Source organism: Bos grunniens, chromosome 4 (assembly GCF_055505025.1).
Source record: "Bos grunniens cultivar Pamir isolate PY7600 chromosome 4, Bosgru_T2T1.0, whole genome shotgun sequence".
Classification (NCBI taxonomy): Eukaryota; Metazoa; Chordata; class Mammalia; order Artiodactyla; family Bovidae; genus Bos; species Bos grunniens.
Window position 1 is genome coordinate 75,742,987 of NC_141168.1, and position 25,110 is coordinate 75,768,096.

The 25,110-nt window shown below is 38.5% G+C and overlaps 3 protein-coding genes across 10 annotated transcripts in view; 2 read left to right on the plus strand and 1 right to left on the minus strand.

The window, feature by feature from the left end:
- The window catches only part of DNAJC2 (DnaJ heat shock protein family (Hsp40) member C2), a 37,816-nt gene extending 27,388 nt beyond the window's left edge, over positions 1 to 10,428 (plus strand). For 5 of the 7 annotated variants that reach the window (XM_086397041.1, XM_086397040.1, XM_086397042.1 and 2 more), the window contains 7 exons: positions 2,271 to 2,359; positions 2,434 to 2,503; positions 4,076 to 4,260; positions 4,913 to 5,013; positions 5,137 to 5,244; positions 9,895 to 10,049; positions 10,295 to 10,428. In XM_086397041.1, coding sequence (XP_086253167.1) covers positions 2,271 to 2,359; positions 2,434 to 2,503; positions 4,076 to 4,260; positions 4,913 to 5,013; positions 5,137 to 5,244; positions 9,895 to 10,049; positions 10,295 to 10,369 — 783 coding nt within the window. In that variant the 3' untranslated portion in view covers positions 10,370 to 10,428. Of the gene's footprint in view, positions 1 to 2,270; positions 2,360 to 2,433; positions 2,504 to 2,976; positions 4,261 to 4,912; positions 5,014 to 5,136; positions 5,245 to 9,894; positions 10,050 to 10,294 lie in introns of those variants that run through there. The other 2 variants (XM_086397045.1, XM_086397047.1) reach the window with 2 other exon arrangements.
- PMPCB (peptidase, mitochondrial processing subunit beta) lies at positions 10,382 to 24,169 on the minus strand. Of its 2 annotated transcripts, XM_086397048.1 has the most exons (13): positions 24,051 to 24,169; positions 22,831 to 22,971; positions 22,020 to 22,106; positions 21,427 to 21,556; positions 19,243 to 19,441; positions 18,734 to 18,813; positions 16,197 to 16,309; positions 15,230 to 15,373; positions 12,413 to 12,573; positions 11,205 to 11,290; positions 11,034 to 11,122; positions 10,790 to 10,865; positions 10,382 to 10,699 (listed from the first exon to the last, which is right to left on the minus strand). In XM_086397048.1, exons 1-13 carry the CDS (start codon positions 24,150 to 24,152, stop codon positions 10,635 to 10,637), a joined length of 1,473 nt encoding a protein of 490 aa, XP_086253174.1. In that variant the 5' UTR covers positions 24,153 to 24,169; the 3' UTR covers positions 10,382 to 10,634. The 2 variants fall into 2 exon arrangements, with proteins under 2 accessions (XP_086253174.1, XP_086253175.1); XM_086397049.1 differs by lacking the exons at positions 10,382 to 10,699; positions 10,790 to 10,865; positions 11,034 to 11,122; positions 11,205 to 11,290; positions 12,413 to 12,573 and adding an exon at positions 12,653 to 14,756.
- Positions 24,170 to 24,253: 84 nt separating this feature from the next.
- NAPEPLD (N-acyl phosphatidylethanolamine phospholipase D) overlaps positions 24,254 to 25,110 on the plus strand; it is a 92,875-nt gene continuing 92,018 nt past the window's right edge. Inside the window, exon 1 of the mRNA XM_086397055.1 lies at positions 24,254 to 24,389. The gene's annotated coding sequence lies outside the window, so the exon portion shown is untranslated. The remainder of the gene's footprint in view (positions 24,390 to 25,110) is intronic.

The window sequence follows — 25,110 nt, forward strand, 5'->3', positions numbered from 1 at the left end:
TGCCAAAGCCCTTGACGGTGTGGATCACAGCAAACTGGAACATTCTTAAAAGAGATGGGAATACCAGACCATCTTACCTGCCTCCTGAGAAAACGGCATGCAGGTCAAGAAGCAATAGTTAGAACCAGACATGGAACAACAGACCTGGTTCCAAATTGGGAAAGGAGTACATCAAGGCTATATATTGTCACCTTGCTTATTTAAGTTATATGCGGAGTACGTCATGCAAAATGCCAGGCTGGGTGAAGCACAAGCTGGAATCAAGATTGCCAGGAGAAATACCAATAACTGACATATGCAGATGATACCACTCTTAAGGGAGAAAGCCAAGAGGAACTGAAGAGCCTCTTGATGAAAATGAAAGAGGAGAGTGAAAAAGTTGGCTTAAAACTCAGCATTCAGATCATGGCATCCAGTCTCATTACTTCATGGCAAATAGATAGGGAAACAACGGAAACAGTGACAGACTTTATTTTCTTGGGCTCCAAAATCACTGCAGATGGTGATTGCAGCCATGAAATTAAAAGATGCTTGCTCCTTGGGAAAAAAGCTATGACCAACTTAGACAGCATATTAAAATGCAGAAACATATCTTCCACGTGGTCTAAAACCACATTAATAAGAGACCTCCTAGAAGCCAGGGATCTTCTAGAGTTTACAGACTTACTTATACTGTCAGATATTTTAGGTGAAAAGAACCTTTCAGGTAGACTGATGTCATTTTTGGGAGTTGAGGCATCAAATTGTTTTACAGATAAAAATGGGAAGGGAGATGTGTTGAATGGGTTTGTGCTTGAAGTATCTTTAAAAGTATGTTCATCTTCATCATCTGAATCAATTCGTCTGGCTTTTCTTCTGATTTTCACATTAACTACTTCTGGCTCATCATCTTCCTCAGAAAGATCCACACTGAGACATGCTTTGCTATGCACTGACTCTGCTCTGGAATTAGCTGCAGAGCCACACAAGCTATTTTCTTTCTCCACATGCTCCAAAAACTGACTGGAAAGATTTTGTCCATTGTCTGCAGAGTCTTCCAAGAACTCTGTAAACTTCATAGAACTATGTTATTTCTAGAGAAGTTTTTGTAACATTACTCTGGCCATTTTAAATTTTACTCTGAGAATGTCAATTTTGTATACCACAGTCCAGATATTAATAATATTAAAGTTACTTTTCTCAAGCAAAAAAATAAAATGCAGAAACATTACTTTGCCAGCAAAGGTCCATCTAGTCAAAGCTATGATTTTTCCAGTAGTCACGTTTGGTTGTGAGAGTTGGACTATAAAGAAAGCTGAGCGCCAAAGAATTGATGCTTTTGAACTGTGGTGTTGGAGAAGACTCTTGAGAGTCCTTTGGACTGCAAGGAGATCCAACCAGTCAATCCTAAAGGAAATCAGTCCTGAATGTTCATTGGAAGGACAGACGCTGAGGCTGAAGCTCCAATACTTCAGCCACCTGATACGAAGAACTGACTCATTGGGAAAGGCCCTGATGCTGGGAAGGACTGAAGGCAGGAGGAGAAGGGGACAACAGAGGATGAGATGGTTGGATGGCATCACCAATTTGATGGACATGAGTTGAGTAAGGTCCAGGAGTTGGTGATCGACAGGGAAGCCTGGCGTGCTGCAGTCCATGAGGTCACAGAGAGTTGTACATGACTAAGTGACTGAACTGAGAGGAAGCGGAAGCCTAGGGAAGTGTCCCAGTAAAAGAAGCGTTGGAACCTTAGCACCAGGTTGCATGGAGTAAGGGAGCAAGGAAAAGCGAGGAATGGGAGATTTGTCAGCGGCAGTTTAAAGAAGCATGAGAAGTACTTTCCGATTCTTGTTCATCCAGGCACATCATGACATTCCATTCTAGGTATCATCTCTAGTCAACAGGTGTTGCTGGCCTTCCTATTTCTTAACACATTATTTTTTTATAGTTTGGCGCACACACTAGATAGAACAGGTAGCCTAACAAAGGGATTTTGTTGTAAAGAGTTTCTTGATTCTTCAGTGGTTCTGTGGGGAATCATTGTTTTATAACATCCAGAGGTCCTCTGCACCATCACGTTTCTGTTTTGCTCCATCCTTGCTGATGCCGCTTTATTGCTGGCTGGCCAGGGAGAGCCTTGGGAGGTGCCCTGGGAATGTCGTCGGTGGTGGTCAGAAGGCAATATGTTCAACCTAAGAAGTTCTCAAAAACTTCAAGCTTTGTAATTGTGTTTATGGATGTCTTGAGTGCCAGTAGATAGAAGATGAAAATGTTTGTGTTTTTCCTTCTAGACCTGGAATCACTTTTCTGACAGTGAGGCAGAACGTGTTAAAATGATGGAAGAAGTGGAAAAACTTTGTGATCGGCTTGAATTAGCAAGGTATAACTACAGAGCTGCTGTTGAAGTCTTCTCTTGGGCTTGGGATAAAGTTTCATCCCCTTTTTTCTTTTAAGTTTACAGTGCTTGAATGAAACACTCACATCTTCTACTAAAGAAGTAGGAAAGGCTGCTCTGGAGAAACAGGTAATCATATCACTTCTACCTGTATTTAGCACTTAATTCTGCCTCAGTACTGCTTTCACCTCAGTATTTCCCCACCTAACATGGAAGTTACTGTAGGGGCAGAAAGTGTCTCATTTCTGTTTGGGTTGATGTAAACTGGATTTAAGTATTTATGCTTATTATCATATATATTTGTTTGATTTGTGGTTATCTAGCACATTAATCTGGAGAAGGAAATGGCAACCCACTCCAGTATTCTTGCCTGGAGAATCCCAGGGACGGGGGAGCCTGGTGGGCTGCCATCTATGGGGTCACACAGAGTCGGGCACGACTGAAGTGACTTAGCAGCAGCAGCAGCACATTAATCATAGATTTTTCAGAATCACTGTTAAAAAAAAATTGTGTTAATTCCTTGAGCAAATTTTTGTAGGATAATAACATTTAGAACCAAAAGAGATTTTTATTCTGTCTAGTCTACACCTTTTATTTTACAGATGAGGAAACAGGCCCAGAAATTCAATTCAGTGCAACAAGTGTTAGTACCTGCTATATATAACCCTGTGCCTAGGTGATGTGGAGAAAGTCTTAGGCTATTTATTGTTGCCACAAAGTTCAGGAACAGTTACACTAAAGAGAAAAGGCCTAAGGATCAAAAGATGCAGGACACCCAGTAAATACTGTCTGTAGCTTAGAGAGGAGGTGCCAACACTAGGTTGGAGTGCTCAGGGAAGCTCAGTGAAGGGTTTGAGCCAGTTTTGAAGGACGACATTGTTAAGTGAAGGTCAGGGGAGCAGCATGAACCATAAAATACAGGTAGGAGTACAAAGTTGGCGGGGGCGGGGATTGGGAGATTTAAGTTGGTTAAGAAGAGTAGAGCCAAATTAAGCAAGATTTGAATACCAAGATGACTAGTTTGCATAAGCACAGATCTTTTGAATAGCACAGGGTTAACACTGCTATTAATCTGGCATTTGTAGACAGGAGGCATTGGATGAGTGTAAGTGACTAGTGTAAGAATCTCACTTGGAGGACTTGGACTATGAGTAATAATGGGAATCACTGAAATCTTTGGGACTTGGTGACTTGTTCTAAGGGACTGAAGTGGGAAAATGAGTCAAAGATGACTCCAAGATAGCAGAAGCAACATCAAGTAAAGGCATGTTTTTGTTTTTGTTGTTTCACTTGTGCATGTTTGAAGCTACACTGGAAGTGACAGTGTAAAAGATAGAACTTAAAGATTAAACAAAGGGCACTTTGCTGTGCTGCTACCTTTTTGTAGAGAATAAATGATACTGTCTGCAAGAGAGGATAGATAAGAGCTTTGAAATTGCCTTGTGGGTGAGTAACCCACTGACTGTAGACTTGACAAGTAGAGTCCACAGCAAATAGATATCATGTGACAGGAATACAGTGTAGTTTAGGCTGAGGCTGGTTCTTGGTTCCTTGAAGCAGAGATATGCAGCCTGGCTGGGGCAATGTAGGGTCCTTGTCTGAATGATGCTGAGGGTCGAGAACCACAGGGGCCCATCCAGAAAGAGAACTCAGAGTAGTAAGATGCTTTAAGTCCCTGACTTACCTATGATATTTGTGTAGATAGAAGAAATAAATGAGCAAATTAGAAAAGAGAAAGAGGAAGCTGAGGCTCGTATGCGACAAGCATCTAAGAATGCAGAGAAGTCAGCTGGCGGAGGTGGAAACGGAAGTAAACATTGGTCAGAAGATGATCTGCAATTACTCATTAAAGCTGTGAATCTCTTCCCTGCTGGAACAAATTCAAGGTATTGGTTCTAATGAAGCTTCTCTTCACTGGAGCCTCAGGATTATGTAGACAAGCATCTGAAATAGCAGCATATTGCGGCAAGTTTCCAAAGATTTGCTTGGGTCTAGATGCTAAATTCTGTGCCACGGTGGAAAACGTAAAAAGCAAGAGTACATTTTGAACCTGTTTGCTAGTCTTAACAGCTTATACCAGCACACATACAAAGATCCATATATACAGCAGGATGCTTCATCAGTTTCTCAGGAAATTAAGGATCATGAAACATAAACCTTGACTGTCATGTTGGCCTATTCCATTGTGGCTTATACTAGGCACTAGGTTTTGTGTTCCATGGTTTCTCTTTAGTCTTAATTCTCCTGTATTACTTCCCACCTCAACCTGGAGCTTAAAAGTATGTGTCCAAATGGCAGTGTACACAAATGTGTGCTCTTATTTCTGTTGATTTTTTACACGATCTGTAAGATTTTATACAAACTTGAAACCAAGATTATACACAGCTGATTTAAACACTCAAGTCCAGGCAATAGTAATAATTAGAGCACCAATTTAGAGCTAATTCTTTAGATGTTATAGCTAACCTTTCTGCAGTAAAAATGTAGGATCATTCTGAATTTTTTTTTTTCTTCTCATTATTATATCCATTTTTCTAGATGGGAAGTTATTGCTAATTACATGAACATACATTCTTCTTCTGGAGTTAAGAGAACTGCCAAAGATGTTATTGGCAAAGCAAAGAGCCTTCAAAAACTTGGTGAGTTAGTTTTTGCCAAATGAGTTTCTTTGCTACCTGAGATACATATTTTAAAAGTAATCTATGCGATTTAATGAAAGACTGAGATGAACTGTATTAAAAATTTTTTTTTTCCCTTCTCAGACCCTCATCAAAAGGATGACATAAACAAAAAGGCTTTTGATAAATTTAAGAAAGAACATGGTGTGGTGCCTCAGGCAGACAATGCAACACCTTCAGAACGATTTGAAGGTAATGAAATTTCATTCTTCTGAGTAGAAAATGCTAACCTTGTGTCTACCTGGGAATATACAAGATCTAGGGCCTACAAGCAGAATGACTGGGAAATAAAGCATTTAGTGGACTGGAAGGTGTAATCTTTTAGGACTGACTTGACTTCAACACCACTGAGAACTGCAGTTCTTCCATTTCATATGCCATGAGGGGAGGGGTGTGTTTGTTTTGTTCATCGGATTTTAACAAATCAGAATTAAAGGATATTAGGACGATTGAAATTTAAGGTCTGTAACTAACTTTTTATCAAGGTTCATTTCCTGATTTTGAAAAACATACTATATATAAGGAAATGTCCTAGTTTTTAAGCGAAGACAGGAGTTAAGGGGAAGCATGCCTACAAATCACATGATTCAGAACAAGTTACGCAGACAGAATTTGTTATGCTGATATTATCTTGAGTGTTCTAGCTAATCTCTGATTACTCTGGACCAGTGTGTTTCAAATACAAATTATGACTCAGAAGTGGGTCATGAAATCAGTTTAATGGGTCATGAGTAGAAAATATCAGAGGGCATTACATCTGTTATACAAGTGGGTATTTGTGAAACTTCTGTTCATGTGTATATGTGTTCGGGATGTGATACATTTTTCCTTACTCTGAGTTGTTGACAAAAGTTTGAAAAGTTCTCTTTCACTTCATGCATTTGTGAGCCACCAGTCCTTTCTCCCTAACTAAGCTAATCTTGGATACACTTTCCAGATCACAGTGCCAGATCTGTTTTGGGATTAACTAACAGCTTTGACTCTTCGTGACCTCCTGTCCCTATCTTAGCAGTGCCACTTTTCCTATATTCTTAGTCTGATTTATTATCCTGTATTTCAATTTGAAAATATTTTAATAGAAGAGACTTAGAATGTTCTATAAAGAGTAAAAAATCATTGTGTTTGCTTGTTGCATTTGCAAAATCAAGGGTGACTTTTGTCTAGGCTGAGTGTTATTTCGGCTCTTTTAAGAATGTTACCTGGAGTACAAGTGGCAACTACTCCAGTATTCTTGCCTGGAAAATTCCATGGACAGATGAGCCTGACAGGCTACAGTCCATGGGGCCACAAAAGGTCAGAAACCACTGAGCAATTGAGCACAAGAAAGATAAGTAACAAAGTGGACATATCAGGACACTTGGAGGGCACGTCTAAAGGAGATAATGCTCTTTTCCCTATGCCCTCCACAAAATGCAGACATGTTCAGATATTACTGTTATTCTCAGCCCTTTCTTACGGTTCTAATTTACATGCTTGAGGCAGGCACTGATGGTTGTTTTCTGGCAAGTGGGAGACCCTGTGAGGGCAGGAGTGATTGGCAGTGATGTGGTACTTGGGCCCGACTCCTTTATCTCTTCTATGGATTTAATGGGTAGGCCCGCCTCTCTCCAACTGTACCAGTAAACACCAAGCTGGCTGCATTTTTTGGAATGGTGATTTCTCATGGTAATTTTACATTGCATTCATTTTGGTATTGTGAAGTACTAGGTTGGCCAAAAAGTTCATTCAGGTTTTTCCAGAAAATGTTAAAAAAACCCAAATGAACTTTTTGGCCAACCCAATACATGGATAATAATAGCAGATAATAATTACATGCCAGTTCCATCTTTTTTCCAAGAGAGAGAAAGTGAGTTAAATCTATGATGACAAATGGGTCTTCAAACTAATAAAATTCCACTTAAGGGTTTTCTGGAACTTAAAAGCTGACTTCAAAAATACCAGCAGTCTTTAATCTGTCTAATCTGTCTTTAAATGGAAGTTCTCTGCCTTGTTTTGAGGTATGTTGTTTTTTAACTTGTTCACTGTGCCTATGTGTATTTTTTAATTGGGAAAGAACTTAGATTTCCAGACTTCACCCCTGGATACCATTTGAAGTAGTAGTCTCATTACTGGCAGTATAGGTGCCGCTGTGTTCTCATTGCATGGTCTGAAATAACTTAAGCTATGGCTGTCTGGGGAGGCCTTACAAATAGCTGTGAAAAGAAGAGAAGTGAAAAGCAAAGGAAAAAAGGAAAGATATGAACATCTGAATGCAGAGTTCCAAAGAATAGCAGGAAGAGATAATAAAGCCTTCTTCAGCGATCAATGCAAAGAAATAGAGGAAAACAACAGAATGGGAAAGACTAGGGATCTCTTCAAGAAAATCAGAGATACCAAAGGAACATTTCATGCAAAGATGGGCTCAATAAAGGACAGTAATGGTATGGACCTAATAGAAGCAGAAAATAAGAGATGGCAAGAATACACAGAACTATACAAAAAAGATCTTCACAACCCAGATAATCACGATGGTGTGATCACTGACCTAGAGCCAGACATCCTGGAATGTGAAGTCAAGTGCGCCTTAGAAAGCATCACTATGAACAAAGCTAGTAGAGGTGATGGAATTCCAGTTGAGCTGTTCCAAATCCTGAAAGATGATGCTGTGAAAGTGCTGCACTCAATATGCCAGCAAATTTGGAAAACTCAGCAGTGGCCACAGGACTGGAAAAGGTCAGTTTTCATTCCAATCCCAAAGAAAGACAATGCCAAAGAATGCTCAAACTACCGCACAATTGCACTCATCTCACACGCTAGTAAAGTAATGCTCAAAATTCTCCAAGCCAGGCTTCAGCAATATATGAACCATGAACTTCCTGATGTTCAAACTGGTTTTAGAAAAGGCAGAGGAACCAGAGATCAAATTGCCAACATCCGCTGGATCATGGAAAAAGCAAGAGAGTTCCAGAAAAGCATCTATTTCTGCTTTCTTGACTATGCCAAAGCCTTTGACTGTGTGGATCACAATAAACTGGAAAATTCTGAAAGAGATGGGAATACCAGACCACCTGACCTGCCTCTTGAGAAACCTGTATGCAGGTCAGGAAGCAACAGTTAGAACTGGACATGGAACAGACTGGTTCCAAATAGGAAAAGGAGTACGTCAAGGCTGTATATTGTCACCCTGTTTATTTAACTTCTGTGCAGAGTACATCATGAGAAACGCTGGACTGGAAGAAACACAAGCTGGAATCAAGATTGCCGGGAGAAGTATCAATAACCTCAGATATGCAGATGACACCACCCTTATGGCAGAAAGTGAAGAGGAACTCAAAAGCCTCTTGATGAAAGTGAAAGTGGAGAGTGGAAAAGTTGGCTTAAAGCTCAACATTCAGAAAACAAAGATCATGGCATCCGGTCCCATCCCTTCATGGGAAATAGATGGGGAAACAGTGTCAGACTTTATTTTTCTGGGCTCCAAAATCACTGCAGATGGTGACTGCAGCCATGAAATTAAAAGACGCTTACTCCTTGGAAGGAAAGTTATGACCAACCTAGATAGCATATTCAAAAGCAGAGACATCACTTTGCCAACAAAGGTTCGTCTAGTCAAGGCTATGGTTTTTCCTGTGGTCACGTATGGATGTGAGAGTTAGACTGTTAAAAAGGCTGAGCGCTGAAGAATTGATGCTTTTGAACTGTGGTGTTGGAGAAAACTCTTGAGAGTCCCTTGGACTGCAAAGAGATCCAACCAGTCCGTTCTGAAGGAAATCAGCCCTGGGATTTCTTTGGAAGGAATGATGCTAAAGCTGAAACTCCAGTACTTTGGCCACCTCATGCGAAGAGTTGACTCACTGGAAAAGACTCTGATGCTGGGAGGGCATCAGAGTCTGCCCCATCTGATGCTTGGGGGCAAGAGGAGAAGGGGACGACAGAGGATGAGATGGATGGATGGCATCACTGACTCCATGGACGTGAGTCTCAGTGAACTCCGGGAGTTGGTGATGGACAGGGAGGCCTGGCATGCTTCGATTCATGGGGTCGCAAAGAGTCGGACACGACTGAGCGACTGATCTGATCTGATCCGTCCATTAACTTAGACTTACTACTAAACCAAGCCAGCTTTTGAACCATTTTAATTTTCCTACAAAAGTGGGATATGCACTTCTTACATCCTGAGGAAGGAATGTATTTGTGATACATCTATGAAGTGTTCTATAAGACATACAGATTTGGTTTAGCAGAGATGTACAGCATAGGCTTTAGTGGATGTGCTGACAGTTAACACTGGAACATGGAATCTAATCTCACATTGCCTCTACAGCATTGGGTACCTGCCTTAATTTTGTTAAAATTGTTTTTTCTAGTTAAAAACAAGAGTAGTTTACAGGCTCTCATCCAACGAAAAGTTTTGTAATTAGGCAGCTCTTTTCTCTATGCTATAAGGAACTAGATTTATCAAAAATCTAAAATGACTTATGATTGTGTTTTTGAACCCAGTAGTCCCAACTGTTTATTTTAAATCTGATTTTTAAAAAATGTCTGGTAAGTATATTTTGAGACCAGAAATAAAAAGCATTTCTTTCCTTTTGTCTCAGATAATTTTCTGGGATGTAAGCTATCTAAAGTTTTTTTTCCCCAGTTAATATTGGGTTGGCCACAAAGTTTGTTTGGGTTTTTCCATAAGATGGAAAAACTTGGTCAACTCAGTGCTGGTATATGTTTGTCTAATCTCAAAGTACATTTAAGATTACACACCAGATTCAGATGGGCACTTACAAATGACTCATCTGAGAAGGTGTTCCAAAACAGTTTTCTATAAATTAGGATAACTGTTTGAAATAAAATTTGTTTCTTAAACAGGTCCATGCACAGATTTCACCCCTTGGACAACAGAAGAACAGAAGCTTTTGGAACAAGCTTTGAAAACATACCCAGTAAATACACCTGAAAGATGGGAAAAAATAGCAGAAGCAGTGCCTGGCAGGACAAAGAAGGACTGCATGAAACGATACAAGGTTGTAGATCTTGAGTTTATAGATTCCATTATCATTTAAATTATGGTGTTATACTTATTTCAATACCACCATAGTTGTGGGGCCAGTATTAGACATTTCCTAGCTCTGGCAATTAATTTTAAAAAATCAACCTTTTCAGTACGGATTTATCCAATTTGAATGTTTTACATATTTATATGAAACACTAGAAATGTCTGAAATCTTGACAACTTTTTGTCTAAGTAAAATGTTTGTCTTCTTCCTAGGAACTGGTTGAAATGGTAAAAGCAAAGAAAGCTGCACAAGAGCAAGTGCTGAATGCAAGTAGAGGCAAGAAATGACTTATGACAATCTTTGTTGCGTGTGCATTTTTATAATAAAACTGAAAATACTATACAAATTTTCATTCTTAAAATTATACTTAAAAGTGTGTCCCAGCATAATTTCTCTGAACTCTGAGAATCTACCATTCACTGTGGTGGTCTTATCCTTTCAAAGTCTAACATACAGTATTTTATTCATATTTACCAGTATAGATTTTTTTTTTTTCTTTACAACTTGAGGGTCTCAGTTTTATAATGTTCCAAATGTTTATTAGGAGCATTTTTAATCATGAAGCCAGCGCATGTTACTGCAAATGTGGTTAAAATCTGGTAGTTGCTCAATAGGACCTAAGGATTTAAAAGAAAAGACAGTTATAACTAAATAAAAGGAAAGTCCTTAGCCAACTTTCTGCATGGGAGACTAGGAGTCAGGCTTACCAACAGCAGCAACAGCTGGACTCTTATCATAAATATATTTGGTACACACTTCTCGAATTATCTCAGCATTTACAGCCTGAAAAATTGAAGATACAAGCATTCGGAGTTTTTTGTAGTAGTAAAGACATTGTATACCTGGAATGTTTTAGAGCTAAAGCAAATTTTATGATACCTATCTTGAGCTGTTGTATTAATAACAAAGATTGTTTTACACAAGATCCAACAGTATCTAAGGACTACTTACATCAATTCTTGCTTCAAGCTCAGGGATGGGAATTCTTCGATTATAGCATAACATTTGCCTACCTATATCTTCACAGATGGGAGTGGAACCTGTTTTAATGAAAAAAGAAAACTAAGGACTGGAATCTAGATAAACCATGTGAAAAAAAGACCTAAGTCTTTATTCTTTTACCATCAAGTTGCAGCAACATGTTTGTTTTCAGAAGATTTTTGGCACGAGCAACTTCACTTTCAGTGACACTTGTACACAGTCGCATCCTAAAAGCCATTTGGAAAAATCAAAGGTCAAGTAATTTGAAAATGTTACGTGTTTTATGAGTTAATGACCTAAAGAAAGAAAGGATGCTATATTATCTGTTATACCACAATGTACAATTGATTATGAATTCAATTTAGTAAAAAGTTGAAATTACTATCAATCCCAACAGTTACACAAAGTTAAAATATTACTGATTATTTTCCTGGTAGGGTTAATTTCTCAAAGGGGATATGGTTAGCAGAGATTCACTACAATATAAAAATAGGCTGACTGCATTTTGAGAAGTTCTACAGTCATTTTGAAAATTTGTGAATCCCCATGTGTTAGGATCTGACTTGCTAGGGGATAGATAGATCAGTGGGTCACTGGTTTCTCAAAAGACTCTAGCTGAGTCTAATTTAAACCTAATAATTAAGTTAATGATTACATCTCTTTAAGTCTGGCTCAGACAGTAAAGCGTGTGCCTGCAATGTGGTAGACCAGGGTTCAATGCCTGGGTCAGGAAGATCCCCTTGAGAAGGAAATGACAACCCACTCCAGTACTCTTGCCTGGAAAATCTCATGGATGGAGGAGGCTGGAAGGCTACAGTCCACGGGATCGCAAAGAGTTGCACACGGCTGAGCTACTGCACTTCACATCTAGCTAGAGCATAAACCATTTAAGAATGGTGTAGGAAAGGGACCAGAGCTAAATAACAGTTTTCCAAGAAGCCGTGGGACCTTCTGCCTGTCTCAAGGTACTAGATTTGACTAAAACACTACATTTCTTTTAGCAATGGCAACTTCAGATTCATTTTTAACACAGCCTTTCCAAGCCAAATAGGTTTAGAAATATTTCCTAAAATTCTAGTTGGCGTTTAAACATTTTTAACTTTTAAGATCTTTCTGAAGTAATCTGCTACTTAATGATTAAGAAGTTTCTATAATATAAATCAGCTTCACATGAAACCCAGAAGAAATGTGATCTTTAAAACATTGCAACAGTTGCTACTGTAGAACAGTACTTAGTCTTGTTCTCTTAATAAAATGCTATCACCATAAAAAATTAATCACCGTCAACAGTGTAAAAGAAAGTAGTCTGAATTGGTAATTCTTAAGCAAGATTTAAATTATTTTCTCACCATTCTTTTTGAACAACATGTAGCATATCTGCAACAGTGGCTGGTTCACAAACCATATAGATTCCCCACAATCCTGTATCTGTGTAGGAAGTGTTGAAAGACTGGAAGCTATGGCAGAGGTTGCCATGACAGGTAAGCTGGGCCAGCTTGCTAGATAAATTCTGAAAGGAAAAGAAATTGTCCAGAAGAACTGTAGGTATACATGTGCAGACTACCAGAAAGAAAAATGACATGTAGAAATAGTGACTGCCCAAAAAGGCTGAGTTTCTCAGTTTTATTCAGCAATATCTCAATAAAAAGCTAAAATTCAATGAAACTAAGAATTATAGTTACCTCACCAGCCCAATGCATCATTCTCAGAGAAAGTCATAATGTTAAAAGAGTTAATCCTTAGAATTTGCACCCACTTCTAAAATAATAATCATACTAAGTCAGAGAAAAGCAAATATATCACTTATATAAATGTAGAATATTAAAAAACAAAGATACAAGTGAACCTATTTACAAAAGAGAAATAGACTCACAGACTTTGGGATTAACGTATACACACCACTATATATAAAATAACAAGGACCTATGCATGCCACAGGGAACTCTTAAGTAATACTCTGTGAATGGATTTATACAAATATGTATCACTTAGCTATATACCCAACACAACTACATTATAAATCAACTACAGTATAAAAATTAAAACCAAAAAAAAGAAGTGACAGATCCTGTCAGGACAGAGCTATCCCTAAAATTAAAAACGGGATGATCTCACATACTGTAGTTCAAGCACATTCTCAGGATCCCTTGGCTAATCCAACCCAGCATTCCACTTCTAGCACTGACTGACGTGGGATATGGTTATTAATTAATTATCTTCCAGCTTTGTTGAATAATCATTTATAAAAACCATATAAACCAAAAAACTGAATAAACTATGCCAATTTACTTTGCCAACAAAAAAGTTAAAAAGTTAATTTAAGAAGTAAAATAATGCACTATTACCAACGTACTTTGTAGAGCTTTTGGCAGTTTGCTTAAAAATCTGAAATATAGCATGTGAACCTAAGATATTTGTATGAAATATATTTTGTCAAGGTCTTTGAGTACAAATATATACATTTTGTTAGTTATTTAAAATCCTAAAATGATGCTGTTGAGGTGCTGGACTCAATATGTCAGGAAATTTGGAAAACTCAGCAGTGGCCACAGGACTGGAAAAGGTCAGTTTTCATTCCAAGGGAAATGCCAAAGAATGTTCAAACTGTCATACGATTGCACTCACTTCACATGCAAGTAAGCTTATGCTCAAAATCCAAATCCATCAAGCTAGGTGTCAGCAGTATGTTAATCAAGAACTTCCAGGTGTACAAACTGTGTATAGACTAAAGGTAGAGGAACCAGCGATCAAATGGCCAATGTTCACTGGATCATAGAGAAAACAAGGGAATTCCAGAAAAACATCTGCTTCACTGACTACAATAAAGCCTTTTACTGTGTGGATCACAACAGACTGTGGAATATTCTTAGAGACAGGAATACCAGACTACCTTACCTGTCTCCTGAGAAACCTGTACACAGGTCAAGAAGCAACAGTTAGAACCAGACTTGGAATAATGGACTGGTTCCAAATTAGGAAAGCAGTATGACAGGGCTATATATTGTCACCCTGCTTATTTAACTTCTATGTAGAGTACATCATGCGAAATGCCGGGCTGGATGAATCACAGGCTGGAATCAAGACTGCTGGGGGAAATACCAATAACCTCAGATATGCAGAGGATACCACTCTAATCGCAGAAAATGAAGATGAACTAAAGACCCTCTTGTTCAGGGTGAAAGAGTAGAGTGAAAAAGCTGGCTTAAGCCTCAACATTCAAAGAACTAAGATCATGGCATCCATTTCCATCACTTCATGGCAAATAGAAGGGGAAAAAGTGGAAGCAGTGACAGATTTTCTTGGGCTGCAAAATCTGTGGATGGTGACTACAGCCATGAAATGAAGATCCTTGCTCCTTGGACGAAAAACTGACAAACCTAGACAGTGTATTAAAAAGCAGAGAAATCACTTTGCTGAGAAACGTCCATATAGTCAAAGCTATGGTTCTTCCAGCAGTCAAATACTGATTCGAGAGTTGGACCATAAACAGACTGAGCACCGAAGAATTGATGCTTTCAAATTGTGGTGCTGGAGAAGACTCCTGAGACTCCCTTAGACTGCCAGGAGATCAAACTAGTCAATGGTAAAGGAAATCAACCCTGAATATTCATTGGAAGGACTGATGCTGAAGTGAAGCTCCAATACTTTGGCCACCATACTTTGATGTGAAGGCTTGGCTCACTGGAAAAGATCCTAATGGTGGGAAAGATGCAGGACAAGAGGAGAAGGGGGCAGCAGAGGATGAGATAAACTTTGGAGTAACTTCAGACATAACAGAATAGGAACAAAAATAGTACAACGAATTACCTTTATCCAAATTCCTTAACAACTGTTAACTTTTTTTCCTTTATCAATTCTCTTTAACATATTTTTCAACTGTTTGAGAATATAGTGCAAATATCCTTTTTACCCCCAAATACTTGTTAATATGCACTTCTGAAAAACAATGAATTTAACCTTACTACAGTTATAAAATTAGGATATTAATGTTGATATAGTACTATCAATGAATCCTTCTATCCTTAACCAAAATTTAACAATACACCAAAAGAAAGTTTTTTTTCTTGCCTGGGAGCAATCCAGGATCAGTTCATACGTAAGTCAAAATTCATAGCACAGTTTTATCTTCTCATTTATTATGGAAATTTACTTTTAAAATCACATACCATTCCTCCTCCAAAAGAGCGATCCCAGTTGCCAATCAGTGTGTTTGCAACCATGAGACAGATTGTATCTGGATGTGCCCAACCAACAGCTTCAACAGCTACCGCAAGATGTGCCAAAGGCATCTTGTCATCCCTCACTCGAATCTAGTTGGGATAAAGGATGCAAAGCTCTAGTTAAGATTATCGCTCTATAACATGCTTGACAAGAAACTAATTCACCAGTGCTATTAATTGCAAACTTAAAATGCTCACCATGACACTCTTGTTTTTTAAACAATCAGGCCTCATTATACTCCATAGTTCAGAAGGATTTCACCAAAAGATCTCCAGTTGAAATACTACAGACACGTAGCTACCAGATAATTAATGTGGTCAAAAAGCTTTGCATTATTTAACTGGCAAAAATAATCATCAGTCTGAATTTTTCTGTCTAAATTTAGGCTAATCTTAACAGGCTTATTTTTGTACTGCCAATGCTAGTCTCATGTAACTGCCAAAATCAGGCTTCTTTCCAGATACTAATATATGAGCATCATCCCTAATGTGGCAAACAAAGCTTCTAATGAGGCTTAAAGAAATAGCTGACGGAGAGCAGATTTCTCTAGAAGTTCTGGCTTTAACAGCTACGCCCAGAAATGTACTGTGGGTAGACTCAGTCAGGAATAAGTCTAATAGTATCAAAATGTGGAATGTTTTTAAAGTAAAAGATTACTTTTATGCCCTGCCAATAGGAAAATAGGCATAATGTCAAAAAGCACAAAAAGACCAAATAATACTTTACTTAAAAAAGAAAAATAGGTGGTTAAATACATGGAACAGGAAGAAATATAAGCAACTGAGTCCATGTGCGTTTGGACTCCTTTGGTTTCCTCCATTTTAGTGTTAGGAACAGGCACATTTTGTACGAACGGTCATAAATACAACACAAGAAACCAAAAGGGTTAAAAGCTTAGTAGGTTCGGCCTACCTCACTTCCTGTGAATTTGCATGGAGGCAGAGCTGGTATTTCTCCTTTGTGTGTGGACAAAGATTCACCAAAATGAAATTTTGCTAACTCAAGCAGCTCATCATGGGAAACTCCTAAATTGAAGGAAAATATTTCATATATCCAGCAGCAATAAAATGTAAAGCACACAATTAACTGCCAGTACTTCTGTTTACAATGAGCTTAAGGTGGTATAACTGATACAGGTTACACAAGGACTACTTGCAGTCAGTAAAAAGCCTTTTCAAGAGTAAGCTCACAAAGCACATTTTATCCCTGGTTGATAAGACTTGCAGTTGCACAGATTTCTCATTCTGAATAACAATCAGTTTTCATCCACTGATTCAAAGACAAGGATAAGATAGCTTGAAGGTATTACTTTCCATACAAAATCATGTTATATTAAGTAATTAAAAGTCCTAAATGGTGGTGGTGATGGTGGTTGAGTTGCTAAGTCATGTCTAGCTCTTGCAACCCCGTGGACAGTAGCCCACCAGGCTCCTCTGCCCATAGGATTTCCCACACAAGAATACTGGAGTGGGTTGCCATTTCCTTCTCCAGGGGATCTTTCCGACTCAGGAATCCAACCTGGGTCTCCTGCACTGTAGGCAGTCTCCTGCATTACAAGTGAATTCTTTACCAATTGAGCCACTAGGGAAGCCCCCAAAAGTCCTAGTTGCAAACTAGCAAAAAAGGGTCACTTTTCAATAAAATTTTTAAAGTAGAAACGAATATGAGCTCTGTATCATTTAAAGAAAGCTGGACATACTTTATTCTCTGTGCTCTGCTATCAAAATTCAGGACTAAAATAACCTCATACAGATTCCTGAATAAATTCATAGCTAATCAAATACTCACTATTTGCTATCCAAAATTTAAGAAGTACTTGGATTCTATAGCCCTATTTTCCAAACTTGAGCCTAAAGAGATTCAGTGAAAGATTCTTAAACTTACAAGACTAATTCAGGCATGGGTAAGTGCCTTAAAAAATATCGCCACGAAATTTTTTTTTTAATGAAACATTCCATTAGAACATAAAAGCACAACTTACACCCATATTTTCCAAAGAATCTCTGGTATAAACAAGACAGTGAATGATTATATACACGTTCTTTTCACAATCACTACATAGGAGAGCCACCTTGGATATCAGTCCAGACGGTGACAATAGGAAGAACTTGGTGGTACAAAGATGACAAGCAGAGGGTAGACCCGTGAGCATGGACACAATTCTCAGCACCTGGCAACCACCTCCACTGTTTTACTACCTTTATCTGTAGCCCTCCTGGTTGGATGTTCCAGACTTTCAGCTCCTGTCCCAGTACCACCTCTACTTACCTCTATCTAAAAGGCAGGGGAGCCAATAATTTCTTTTCTTTTTTTTTTTAATGAAGCTGGGTCTGGCCTGTTTCACTGAATTTATAATGCCACTGCTTATAAGAAACATCATCGCTTATGTACCAATAAGACAATATGCTAATTAATCTAGGATAGGCCATTAATTGTAAGATATCCCAACTCTGACAATGTCAAAATGAACCAATGAACTCTGTGACAAAACCCACTGCATCCATATGCCACCAACAATGGCAGAATCTCCTAGACAACTTAGTTGTTGAGGCCCCATCCAACCAACAGCGTCCCCTTTCCAAGGCAGTTTCACTGTGGAACTCCAGTCACCACCAGCCATTTTAGAAACAGAGTTACTAACTCGAGAACTTTAGAGCACACAGAGCCACACAAAGGTAACATGTTTCTGACAGTTAACCTCATTTTCATCTTCTTCATTATTCCCAAGTAATAAAGTCTATCCTAGCCAACTAGAATTTTAAATTATTATCATTTCTAAAGGAAAATTTACACAAAAGAACATGCCATGTAAATCTTCGTTTTGTCTTAAAAAGAGAAAATAAAACTGGAAACCAATAAAATGTACTATTTGCCTAAATTCAGACTACCGGGAAATCTAGCAAAACCTAACCTGAACTTACTTTCTCTGTTCCTCCAAGGAGGCCTTGTCCTCATGCCACTTTCATGTTCAAATTCCCATTAAATAGTCTCAAAATCCCTTGTATACTTCCCCTTCTCAGTAATTAGCAGATCTACTGAATGAACGAACAAATCAAAGAATGAATAAACAACGTAACATACTCGGGCCATGCCTGACCAAGGATGAAGCTAGTTCTCAAGAAATAATTTAAAATCTCAAGAGATTCCCAAACTGTTGAACACCATCTTCCACTGTCATTATCTTCCAGCTCACCCATCTGCCCTTTCCTTGCAAGTAAATTCCATTATGTATGTACACTTATATACTAGAGGGTCACTAAGCTTTCCTATTAAAAAACTCTACTAAGTAAAGAGAAGACGGGGGAAGTCCAGTTTCAGTGTTCCGCATTGCCCTTACCCAGCATACTAAACAATTTGCTCTGTAAATGAAAACTCTAAAGATATCTCCCAACAGGCTCAAACTGATAAGCATATCACTGTTTAAAACAGTCGTAGAAATTTAAACGTACCTCCAGCAGCAGCAAGTACTATTCTTGGTCCCTTATAATGTGTGGTTATATAATCCACTAAGTCCTTACGATTTATAGATCTGTAAATGGAGTAAGAAAAGCAGTACTAAAGGGAAATTTAAAAGCAAAGATCCTCACATAATATACCTTTATATCTCACATAATATACCTCACATAATATACCTTTAATATCCAATTAAATTGGATATTAAAGTTATTCTAAGTTAAATGCAGTCAGAAATAGGATATATACAACAAGTATCAAAGAATTTCAACATATATATATATATAAAATGTAGTATCATCACTTGTTTACTCCAGAAATAGGACCCAGATACCTGAAGTCAAGTAGGGCTAAAGGGTCATTCAAGTACTATAATGATACCATTTCATTCAGATTATTGGGGGTAAAAAATTACTTTCTGAAACATACTTTTTGAATGTTTGTGAATGTTAATTTTCACAATTCAAATTTTTTCTCAAAAAAAAAATCTGAGAATTATACCTACTTGATATTTTCAGTTGGTCCCAAAATTGTCCGTCCAAGTGCAGTATTTTGATAAGCTGTAGCATGAAGATAATCAAAAACAACTTCTTGTAAATTGGTTTCAACTTCCTGCATCTCTCTAAGGATTACTCCACGTTCACGTTCAATCTCTGCTTCTCCCAATGTGCTGTTTTGTATTATATCAGCAAGAATTTCTACAGCTAATTGAAAATAAAACACAGGAAGAAACACTGAGTCTTAATTTTCACTATTAATATCTATTAAATTAGCATCAGAAACCATGATAGTGACCAGCACTCAATACTGAATAAATGATTATTACACTGGAAGAAATAAATGTTTCTGTACATTTGATATACCTAAAAGGAATAAATTAAAATGAAAAATATAATCCCTTGTGGTACAGATGAGCTTGGAGAAAATTCCTAAATTTGCGAGAATTAGTGTCGTCTCAAACATCTTTCCCCACTTAATTACAATTAATGGTCAGTGCTGGTTAGATTCTGACTGTTTATCAAAGACTCTGATAAATGATGATTCAACAGAGCTGGAATAGTTAACAGTTGTAGAAAAGGATAATTACCCCAAAAGACATACATGTGACTATCAAAGGATAATTAAGTGACCCTTGGGGAAAACTGATAAAACCTTCAAATATTTATATAAAAACGACCCTAATTTGTAAAAAGTCACAAGTAAACTAAAGGATATATCATGCTATTAAGCAATTTTATCAGAGAAAGTACATACTTCTCCAAAAAAGAGAAACCTCAACTATCCTTGAAGAATTAGTATACAGTTGTAATCACAATCTAAATTTTAGTAAACAGAAAACAAATTTATCAACTTTCATTATGTTACCCTGCTATAAACTTCTGTTCTTTAAGTTCACTTAAAGTGGACTTGTTTCAGAAGCAAAAATGTTTCAGTACCAAGGACTTCCTATAATTAATTACCTCTACATTGCCCAAAATGACAAAACAGACTGCAAGAATAAGCTGGGACTGAGATTATGACCAAGAGGAAAAAATAATTTGTAAAACCAAATTAAAGCTATCTGTCCATCTAACACCATGTTGTGAATCAAATAAAAAATGCTCCAATAAAATTTAAAAACAATAAAATCCCATCTGTCCAGAGAAGTAAAGGCCCAAATGGGTAAGGAAGAGCCCAAAGACAGATGGGAAAATGAGAGATCCTGTATGAAGAGCCTCCTCTATTTGGAAGTAGTAGTCTAGACTAGTACCTAAAAGTGGGGATTCATATTTCCCAATATTTATGTTTTAATAAGAATCTTCTTTCTAATGTATATTTAATACTGAAATTTAAAAGCATAGATCCTCAATAACATACCTGAAATTAAATTGGACCTTAAAGATATTCTAAGTCAAATGCAGTCAGAAATAGGATATATACAAGTATCAAAGAATTTACACACACACACACACACACACACACACACACACATATATAATACCATCACTTGTTTATTCCAGAAGCAGCTACAAACCCAAACAACCTGGAGTTAGGTGGGGCAAACTATTATTTAAGTATTCTAATGATACAGTTTCATTCAGATTGGTCATCACCAGAGATGGGGGAGGGAAAAATGAGTGAACTGTTTTAGGTTTATTTTTTGGGGTTTTAGTTTAAATAAACTGAATTTTAGAAATTCAAATTTGAAATTGAAATTAATGTAAAGGAAGCTAAGAAAGAAGTGCACTCCAGGAGGAGGAACCAGAATGTGCAAATGAAATAAAGAAGCAAGCACGTTCTGTTCAAAAACAAAGACCGGCAGTCAGAAGATATAAAATATGTTCTGGCTTGTAAGAGAAATGAAAAATTCAGATAACAGAACAGAGAAAAAACAAAAATAAAAAGTAGACAGTAAAAGTGAACATATAATAAAACAGTTAAAAATCATTTACTACCCAGGTATGACTCTGGAGGAATTAATATTTGAATCAAGTGTTAGGACCTGGTTTGTACAAGTCTTGCAGCCTATAAATATTTAATATCATTTGTCATATTGGTAGAAAAAATAGGTGCCCCCTCACCCGGAGTTTGATTCACTTATTTTCACATTTCTGGGGTTTATTCTTTCTCAAGAAACATAATGAAAACAGTACTAAATTGTTTCTGAATGCCTGTGAAAATTATATATCTGCAGTATAAATAATAATACCTCTTGGCAAATCTTTAGAGAATGCTTTGGCATAATATACAGTCTGCTCTCTGGAGGTATAGGCATTGAGATGAGCACCCATATTTTCGATTTCAAGTTCCAGATCTAATTGGGATCTCTTTTTGGTGCCCTGAAATAAAAGAGAGAGAGGGGAAAAAAAAAAAAAAAATATATATATATATATATAAATATAAAATCTCTTCCTTTATCCCTCATTTGTTCTACACAGTTCAGACAATGAATATGAGGTGAGGACAGAAGCCTATGTACAGTTTGATGTAAGGACCAAATTTGGTTTCTAAACTACATCGGGCTTCAGAAATAGTGACATACTTTCAGATGACATTTACATCCCAAGAGAAAATCTTTGTTTCACCTCTGCAGAGCAATTATCAGTAATTATTCCAGGTAATTATCCTGAAAAAAGAAAGATTCTAAAAAATAATAAAAATAAGACATGCTATACTTTTGAAGTAGTATATATAAGACATATATATAGTCTTATATATAAGACTATATCACGTAGTCTTAGAATAAGACTTTGTGTTTACTATCTCTTAAAATGTATTTAAAAAATAATCTTTATAACTTGCCTTGAAAGCCATATGCTCCAGAAAGTGAGCTGTTCCATTATTCTTCTCATTTTCATATCGACTTCCAGCATCAATCCAGAGCCCAACCTTAATATAGTCAGGTAAGAATTAGATAAGACGTCATCTTCTTTCTTTTGAGGGGATAAGGTAGGGGTGGGAGCAGTGTTCTTCCTTTTTCTGACAAATGCTTTCCAGTCTTAACATTAAAGTTTTCTTGACTGGATTGACAATATAATCCTATGAATTATGAGATTTAAAAATTTTAGTCGTCAGTCTACTGGGTGCCGCAAACACTTACTTGGCAGCTTTACTGAGGACCCAGATTGTTAGCCAGTGTGTTACTACAGTCAATTATCAAGTATAAGATAAAGAACATCAGAAGAGACTGTCAGAAAATCTAGGTTAAGATCCTGTTCTGTCATGTATTAGTTGTGACCTTGGACAAAACCATTTAACTTCTCGAATCTTGTTTTTCAACTATCAAATGGATGAAATGAGCCCTGCTACAAAGAAGTATTTTAAAGATCAAATAAGACAAGATATGTAAAAACATCTAGCACACGGTAGTCCAGCAAGTATACTGCTCTCATTATTATCAACACTGCACAGTACAACCTGCTACAAGATGTAGTCACTTAAACTAAGCACATACACATCCAGTATGGAAGTATTACAAGAAAAGCGTCACAAGGGACAATCACTTGTCAAGGCAAAATAACTGCTGCTCCTTCCAACTACCTGCCAACCTACTGAAAAGCTTTACAAGTACAGTCTGCTGTCTCCTAATGAGGGGTCAAACTAAAGCACTTACTGTGCATGTTGCGAGCCCAGAGTCTTCAGAGGCCACCCTGAGTCCATTCTCCAAACAGGTTACTCGAGTTTCAGGAACATTCAGAACAACTTGTGCAGCAGCCTGTGTACTTCTCAATCTGTTTCCTCCAAAATATAAAGACTGGTTGGGGAGAAAGGAAGCAGCAAAACATATCACTGTTCTTAATACAAATTACTGATTGGGAAACCAAATCTATGTCAAAGAGACTCTAAAGTACTCTTTCCTCCTTAACTTTTACTTCACTAGATCCACCCCTTTGCCTACCCTAGGAATATTCCTCGACCAACCACTTTCCTAAAGCCAGCAACAAGTCTACAAACATACCCTTTCCTGAAGAAAAATGAACAGTTTTTGTCATTATCCTAAAAGAAACTACTTTTGTTTCAATACTTCTAGAAATGTTTAGTACTCATAAAGGGAACAAGAAGGGGAGAAAAAGGTCAAGAAAAGGAGAAAAAAATATAAAAATACACTCACAGCATAGAAATGCTTAGCTGCCACTGTTCAAGAAAAGCAAAGTTTTGAAAAGGACAGAAAAAGAGGGTAGAAAGAAGGGTAATTACTCAAGATACACTCTGGCTGACTGATTAATTGACTATGGACTATTCGCAGGTCCCCATATGTTTTCTTCTTTATACATATGTTAAAAGTCCCTCGAACTCTAGAGAAAGCTAGTCTCTTACGAGAAAAATACATATACAGACAAACTTTTCCTTTAGCTGCCCCAGGGTTCACAGGAACCAGAGCTGATGATCAGGACGAGAGCCAGTTTTAGGCAAAAAGAGAACTCGGAGCGGATGGGGGTGGGTCCTCAGTTTTTAACAGCAACCCCCACCGCCCCCCCCCCCACCCCCGCCAATTGTAACCACTGCGATTTTAATAATCAACACGCACTCTTTATAATGACTGAGTAACTGGGGGAGGGGGTTAGTAAACCACGGTCATCCCACACGTCCCTGGCAGGTCACGCGCTGCGGGTGACCAAAGCCAGCCCAGCGCCGACGGGAATAAGCGTCCCCGGCAGCCGGATGCCCCACGGGTCCCGGCTAAGGCCCGATCCGCAGGTGGAGGTGTGTGGGGCGGACGCCCGCGGCCCAGCCGGGCGCCCGTTAACTCAGGGTCGCCGCACAGGGTCCTAAGGGTAAGGCCCGGTCTAGCCTGATTCCAGGTGGCACCCAGACAAGTAGACGGAAGCTCACCCGCCCAGCAGCGCCTCCGATTAGGAGCCTCTCGGTGAAACCGCAAAGCCGCCGCCGCGCCGCAGAAAATAGCACCGCTCGGGCCACCGCCGCCGCCGCCATCGTCTCAGTTTGGGACTGTAGGAAGGGTGTGCTTCCGGGGTCATGACCTGATGTCCCAGACGAGAGGGCGGACCCCACCTAGCGACCATGATGGGAATGACAGTCCTGTAAGCGGTCTTGGAATCTTTCAGGACGTGGTGCTGACTGAAGAACACGAATTAGGGAGTCTGTAGAAGCCCCTGTATCAGCGGTTACTTTTATCTCCTACGACGTGCAAGTGCACAAATGTAGAAAAAGGTAACTTGGGGCAACATATTATCCCAGTGGTGGGTAAAATTGATTGGAAAAGGAGGGATTTGACCCGTAATATGAGGAACATGATTCCTCACTGTCCTTAGAGGAAGTCTCTAGTGCATGGGACGGGCGTGGTGAGGGGAGAGAAGCAAGTATCAGTGTTGACACCTATTCACACTTCAGCACCTTACAGTCTGGCTCATCCCATTCCAGAGAAATTGTTGTGAAGCCACTAACTGCTGAAAGATGGACATACAGTCCTTGACATGGATTTCTTTCTTCATTCTATCTGTTTAAAATTTTTGTTTATTTATTTTCCTGCCTGGGGTCTTAGTTGCAGTACACGGGGTTCTTCCTTGCAAAGCGCAGACTTCTCTAGTGGTGGTGGGGCTCCAGAGCACGGGGGCTCTTTAGTTTGGGCGCCTGTAGTTGACTATGAAATATTGTAGCTCAGTAATTGCTCGCGGTGGGTGTAGTTGCACTGTGGCATGTGAGATCTTAGTTCCCGTGACTAGGGATCAAACCCATATCCCCTGTGTTGGAAGAGGACTCTTTATGTTAAGATTTGTTTGTTTGTTTGGCTGTGCTGGGTCTTCCTTGCTGTGGCAGTGGGGCTTTCTCTACTTGCAGAGAGAAGGGTGCTATTGTTCCATTATATACTGTTCTGTTATCTTGCACGGGCTTCTCATTGGAGTGGCTTCTCTTGGGCTCAGTAGTTGTGGCA

What these genes read in the sequence shown, in the direction of transcription:
- PMPCB (XM_086397048.1), bottom strand. Translation starts at nt 24,152, where the DNA reads ATGGCGGCGGCGGCGGTGGCCCGAGCGGTGCTATTTTCTGCGGCGCGG. An exon ending in CTGGGCTCGCAACATGCACA is followed by an intron (nt 22,107 to 22,830) that starts GTAAGTGCTTTA and finishes GACTATATTAAG; the next exon opens with GTTGGGCTCTGGATTGATGC. An exon ending in AGCTTGAAGCAAGAATTGAT is followed by an intron (nt 10,866 to 11,033) that starts GTAAGTAGTCCT and finishes TCAATTTTTCAG; the next exon opens with GCTGTAAATGCTGAGATAAT.